The sequence below is a fragment of the Panthera leo genome, chromosome A1 (genome assembly GCF_018350215.1).
Source record: "Panthera leo isolate Ple1 chromosome A1, P.leo_Ple1_pat1.1, whole genome shotgun sequence".
Taxonomy (NCBI): domain Eukaryota; kingdom Metazoa; phylum Chordata; class Mammalia; order Carnivora; family Felidae; genus Panthera; species Panthera leo.
The window spans coordinates 54553208-54559480 of record NC_056679.1 but is presented as its reverse complement, the minus strand read 5'-3'; the positions used below and the strand labels follow the sequence as shown (position 1 = coordinate 54559480).

At 49.0% G+C, this 6273-nt stretch overlaps 1 protein-coding gene across 1 annotated transcript; it reads right to left on the bottom strand.

Moving 5' to 3' along the window:
- Positions 1–3807: 3807 nt before the first annotated feature.
- LOC122229359 lies at positions 3808–5688 on the bottom strand (the record flags this gene model as incomplete). Its single annotated transcript, XM_042954386.1, has 2 exons — positions 4988–5688; positions 3808–4903 (listed from the first exon to the last, which is right to left on the bottom strand). Coding segments are annotated over exons 1-2 (1797 nt in total), but the record flags the coding sequence as incomplete, so codon positions are not given.
- Between the last annotated feature and the right edge of the window lie 585 nt (positions 5689–6273).

The window sequence follows — 6273 nt, the reverse complement described above, 5'->3', positions numbered from 1 at the left end:
GGGTGCTATCCACATCTGGTCTACATACTCAGTTGTGTGGTTTTTTGGGATTTTTGGGAACACAATTACCATTATACAGAATTCTGACTGATTGAACATATCCTTATAGAGGCAAGGGGTTAATCCCGCATGAGAACAAAGCCACCATGAGTTATTTGGTGGAATAATCCAGTTTTCTGAAGTATTGAATATATTTCTGTTACTTATGCATAAGTGGCTATATTTTGTTGGCACTGTTCCTATACATGTCCCATTTCCCGTAAGCACTGGTAGTGTGAGGCCGGGTCTTTTCTGTCCCCAACTGCAAGCATCTGAGTTGTTTGCAGTGCTATAATTTCCTACTATTGCTACTGACTCATAAAATGGAGGTTTTGTGGAATAGCACAGCCAACAAGCTTCTGTTTCATTGGGTTTAGTATGGTTTAAGGCCTTATAAGTGGTATTCATCATTACCCATAAGGGGTCATCTTTGAATGGGATTTGAATTTTTTGGGGTTTTCTTGGGGTCCTGGTTACTGTGGTCACCTGAGTGGCCGAAGAGCTAGGACCCTTGCCCATGGTATTAGTAGGCTTACTTGTGGGCCCTGGAGTAGTAATAGTAGTAGGCTCACTTGTGGCCCTTACTACTGGATTCGGTCCTACTAGCACTGGTGGAATCTTGGGTTCTACCTTTAGTTTTATCTGAATAACAGTTGCATATTGGGGTGGTCCCTGATATAAATAGATTCCCCAAGTAAGCCCATTGGTCCATCTAGTTTCTTTTTTTCCATCTTCTAGAAATTTGATACGGACAAGGTTACAATTTTCTGAGTAATATCCTCGGCCGGAAAAACCTATGTCACAGGGCTTGACAAATGACATGTCGATGTAAAGAGGTGTTACCTTCCATTTTGATTTACCGTCATTGGCGGTGACACAACTCCAGGACTTACAGTAGTAGCTGAGAATTCCCCCACATATGGAGCGAGCTTTTTGTCCAAACCCAGGGCATGCATAAAACCCTGTTTCGCTTAAGAAATTTTTTGTTTCTTTTCCCCTCCCGTGGTCTAGTCCGACTGACTTAGCCATCTGTTCTAAATTAAAATAGAGATCCGGCCACCAGGTATTTAAGGGAACATCTGTCTTTGTGGTAGTATTATAGACTTCATGGGTTTCCCAATTAGAAACCTCCCAAGTTAAAGTATAGGGTATGTGGGGGTTGCCCGCAATACTTATCAGTCCGTAGGAGGTGAGCAGGAGCACGCTAGTGAGTGTTCCCCCGATCATTGTGGGTCCGGAGCTGCTGCAACAGTCTTGGTATGGGACACCCAGGCCTTTGGTCTCAGCTGGTTTTCGGGGTCAGGTTTTCGACGCAGAGTCAATTTTAAAGGATGGGTCTTACTCTGGTCAACCGTCCAGGCGGTGTTGGCTTCCGGCACGAAGTCTTCTCGAACTGCAAAGGGATCAGCTGGTCGGGCGTGGGTGTAATGGATCCAGGTAGCAATCCCGTCGACTTTGAGAGCAGTGGGTGTGGTTAGGATCACAATGTAGGGTCCCTTCCACCGTGGTTGGAGGGTCTCTTGCTTGTGTCTCCGCACGTATACCCAATCTCCGGGTCGGTAGTGATGCGGCTCAGGAGGGGGCCCGTTTTCATAAATGGCTCTCAATCTGGGCCAAACTTCCTGGTGGGTGTGCTGGAGTTCCCTCAGGGAAATAAGAAGTTTATGATCATCAAATTCAGTTAACACATTAGACTGTAGGTTGGGAATTATAGGGGGGGGCACTCCATACATGATTTCAAAGGGGGTTAATCTCAGTTTGTAAGGGGAGTTCCGCACCCTGAACAGAGCATAGGGGAGTAAGACTACCCAATTAGCGCCAGTCTCTATGGTCAATTTAGTTAAGGTCTCTTTTAGAGTTCTATTCATTCTTTCTACCTGTCCTGAGCTTTGGGGTCTATATGCACAATGTAGTTTCCAATCAGCCCCAATAAACTGTGCTATCCCTTGTATTACCTTTGAAATGAATGCTGGTCTGTTGTCTGATCCTATTAGGGTAGGGAATCCGTACCTGGGCATGATGTCTTCTAACATTTTCTTTGCTACTACCTGCGCAGTCTCATGCTTGGTGGGGAAGGCCTCTGTCCATCCTGAAAAGGTATCTATAAACACTAACAAATATTTATATCCATATTTTCCAGGCTTTACCTCGGTAAAGTCTACTTCCCAATAGGCTCCCGGCCTGGTTCTGCGGGTTCTGGAGCCAGGGTTTTTCCCGTGGTTGGTGGGCGTTAGTTAATTGACAAGCTTTACAGCTAGTAACTATCTGCTCAATTTTTGTCCTGGAATCTTTAATGGTGATCCTAGCATGTCTTATTAAGTCTTGCATTTTTCTTGTGCCCATATGAGTGGCTCGGTGCATCTTGGATAAGACTTTATTTCCCATTTCTTCTGGGAGGATTATGCTACAGTCTGCTGCTCTCCACCATCCGTTAAGGCACTGAGTTAAAGGTAATTTTTGGATCCAATTTAGGTCTTCTTTAGTGTAGGCGGGATTTTCTGGTAAACTAGCTGAACCGGGGTCTGGTAGGGTGGTCATTAAAGCACAGTCCACCTGTAAGGCCGCCTCTCGGGCCACCTGGTCAGCCAAATTATTTCCTCTGGCCACCGGTGTGACTGGTTTTTGGTGGCCTGGGCAATGTATGATGGCTAGTCATTTAGGCAGCCAGAGTGCCTTTAAAAGAGCCAATATTTCTTCTTTGTTTTTGATAGTTTTCCCCTCTGTGGTTAACAGTCCCCTCTCTCTGTATATAGCTCCATGTATGTGGGCCGTAGCAAAAGCATATCTGCTATCCGTATACACGTTTAGTTTCTTGTCTTTTCCCAAAGTCAGTGCCTTGGTTAAGGCCACAAGTTCAGCTCGTTGGGCAGAGGTGCCAGCTGGCAAAGGCTCTGCCCAAACAGTCTCAGTTTCAGTTGTGACTGCTGCTCCCGCGTACCTTTGACCCTGATGTACAAAGCTGCTGCCGTCAGTGAACCAGGTAACCTCGGCGTCTGGTAGCGGGTGATCTTGTAAATCTTCCCGAACTCCATGAACCTGTGCCAATATCTCAGCGCAGTCATGGAGGGGGGTATCCAAGTCCGGGTCTGGTAACAGGGAGGCAGGGTTTAGTGTTCGGGGGGGAGCATAAATGATTCTGAGGGGATTTAATAATAGTCCCTGGTAGTGAACCAGTCGGGCGTTACTTATCCATCGGTCAGGAGGTTGTTTGAGGACTCCCTCGATGGCATGAGGGGTTGTAACATGTAACTCTTGTCCCATAGTTAACTTATCAGCATCCTTTACCATTAGAGCTGTAGCGGCGATCATACGGAGGCAAGGGGGCCAGCCAGCTGCTACTGGGTCTAGTCTTTTTGAAAGATAGGCAATGGGCCTGGGCCACGGACCAAGGAGTTGCGTCAGCACTGCTTTGGCTACCCCCTTGTTTTCATCTACGAAGAGATGAAAGGGTTTGGAGACATCGGGGAGCCCTAAGGCTGGCGCTGACAATAGGGCGAGTTTGATTTGCTGGAAAGCCTGCTCAGTTTTCTCTGTCCACTCAAAGGGAGCCTGTTCTCGGGTGACCAGGTAAAGAGGCTTAGCTATCTTGGCGAACCGAGGTATCCACAAGCGGCAGAACCCGGCCGATCCCAGGAATTCTCTTACCTGCCTTCGCGTTGTGGGTCGGGGGATGCGGAGGACGGTTTCCTTCCGTGCATCAGTGAGCCATCGTTGGCCTTCTCTTAACAGATACCCCAAGTAGGTTACCTCGGATCTGCAAATTTGGGCTTTCTTTGCTGAGGCCCGGTACCCCAGGGCACCAAGTGTCCGGAGGAGATTTTTGGTGCCTTGCAAGCAAGCTTCGGCAGTCTCAGCGGCGATTAAAAGATCGTCAACGTACTGCAAGAGAGTCACTTTGGGGTTTTGATTCCGGTACTCACCCAGATCCTCGTGAAGTGCCTTATCGAACAAGGTGGGTGAGTTTTTAAATCCTTGGGGGAGCCGGGTCCAGGTCAGTTGCCCATTTATGCCTCTCTCAGGATCGGACCACTCGAAGGCGAAGAGCTCTTGACTTTTGGGGGCCAGAGGCAGGCTGAAAAAAGCATCTTTTAAATCAAGGACAGTATACCATTGTCTTTCTGGGCTGAGGGCACTTAGGAGGGTATAGGGGTTGGGTACTGTTGGGTGTATGTCCATGACTCGGCGGTTAACTTCTCTCAGATCTTGTACCGGACGATAGTCCGCACTGTTAGGTTTTCGTACAGGCAGCAGGGGGGTGTTCCAGGCTGAATGGCAGGGACGCAAGATGCCTAAGTCTAGGAGGCGACGGATATGTGGCGTGATGCCATTTCTGGCCTCCATTGACACCGGGTATTGTCGGACCCGAACTGGATCTGCCCCCGGTTTCAGCTCTATGAATAGAGCTGGGCGATGTTTAGCCAACCCCATACCCCCGGTTTCAGCCCATGCTCCTGGAAACTGTTGGAGCCAGGGCTCTATGTTTTGACTTTGTGAGGGTGGCCCCTGGTGGAGTCGATATTCATCTTCTAATCTTAGAGTAAGTGTGGTAATGGGCTGGTTGTGAGGGCCAGTCACTTGGGGGCCCCCTGGCGTAAAATGAATTTGGGCCTCCATTTTAGTGAGTAAGTCTCTTCCTAATAAGGGGCATGGGCTGTCGGGGATGACTAGGAAGGAATGGGTGACCTTTCCATTTCCTAGATCCACAGTCCTCTGGGTGGTCCAGGGATATTTTTTTATTCCGGTAGCCCCTTGGACCCAGGAAGATTTTTTAGAAATTTTTCCATGGGGCCTGATCAAGACCGAATGTTGTGCTCCTGTGTCAACTAGGAATTGAACTGGGTTCCCCTCCACTTGTAGCGTTACCCTAGGTTCGGGGAGGGGATCCGAACCCCGTCCCCCCTATTCTGCATCTTGAGTGAAGAGGGCGGGTGTGGTTTTTGGCTGCCACGGTTTTTGATCATGACGTGGCTTTTTCTTTCTAGGGCATTCTCGGGCCCAATGGCCTTTTTCTTTGCAATAGGCACATTGGTCCTTATCTAGGGGCTTTTGGACAACAGCGGCCAGGACTTTGGTCATTTTCTCGGTGGCTTTAAGTTGCCTGTCCTCTGGAGTCTCTCTGTTATTAAAGACACGCTGGGGAATGCGGACTAAGTCCTGAATCTGTTTTCCCTCCAGGTCCTCTAGTTTCTGGAGTTTCTTTTTAATATCAGTGGCTGCCTGATTTACAAAGGCCATTACAACAGCAGCTTGATTTTCGGGGGCCTCGGGGTTCATGGGGGTATACTGTCTGAAGGTTTCCATTAATCTTTCTAAATAAGCGGCAGGGCTCTCTGTCTTACCTTGTATTACTGAATACACTTTTGCCAAATTAGTGGGCTTGCATGCAGCAGCCCAGAGACCCACCATTAGAGTCTGGCGATAAATGCGCAGCCATCCCCTACCTTCTGCCGTGTTGTAGTCCCAGCCATCCTGTGGGGGTCGGGTCAAGGGAAAAGCTGCATTAATGAGATCAAGGTTAGCAGTGGGTTGGCCGTCATCTCCAGGAACCAGCTTTCTTGCTTCCAATTGAATTTTTTCTCGCTCCTCGGTGGTGAACAGGATTCGGAGGAGCTGCTGACACTCATCCCAGGTGGGTTGGTGGGTAAACATAACGCTGTCTAAGAGACTTATTAAATCTTTGGGGTTGTCAGAAAATCGGGCATTCTGGGTTTTCCAGTTATATAGGTCACTGGTAGAGAAGGGCCAGTATTGAAGTCGGGGGCTCCCCGTCTCATCGGGAGGCCCTATTTCCCGTAAGGGTAAAGCTACGGTGGAGTCAGGAAGGCGGAGTCCTGGCTCATGTGGGGCCCGCCTACGGGTACGTCCGGCCGGCCCTTGGATTTCGCCCCCACTAGGCATAGGCGCGGTTGAGCCTCCCTATTCTCTAGTTCTCCTATGGGCTGGGCTACGGGAGGCTCTGCCGGCGCAGCAGGGATAGGGGCAGCTTGCGGAATAAGAGGAGGAACCTGGTAAGGGGGAGGGTCAAAGGAAAGTAAATCTTGGTTGTCGGGGAGAACAGGGGGTGCAGTTGGAGTTGGCGGCTTGGGAGGGTTGACAGGTTTAGCCGCTAGGATTTGGCATGACTCTGCTATTAAGGAAGTGGCCATCCAAGGAGGTAGGTTTTCTACTAAATCTTGCCACACCAGAATATAGGGAATCTGATCCGAGTGACCTTCTTTCCCTGGTAGGAAAATT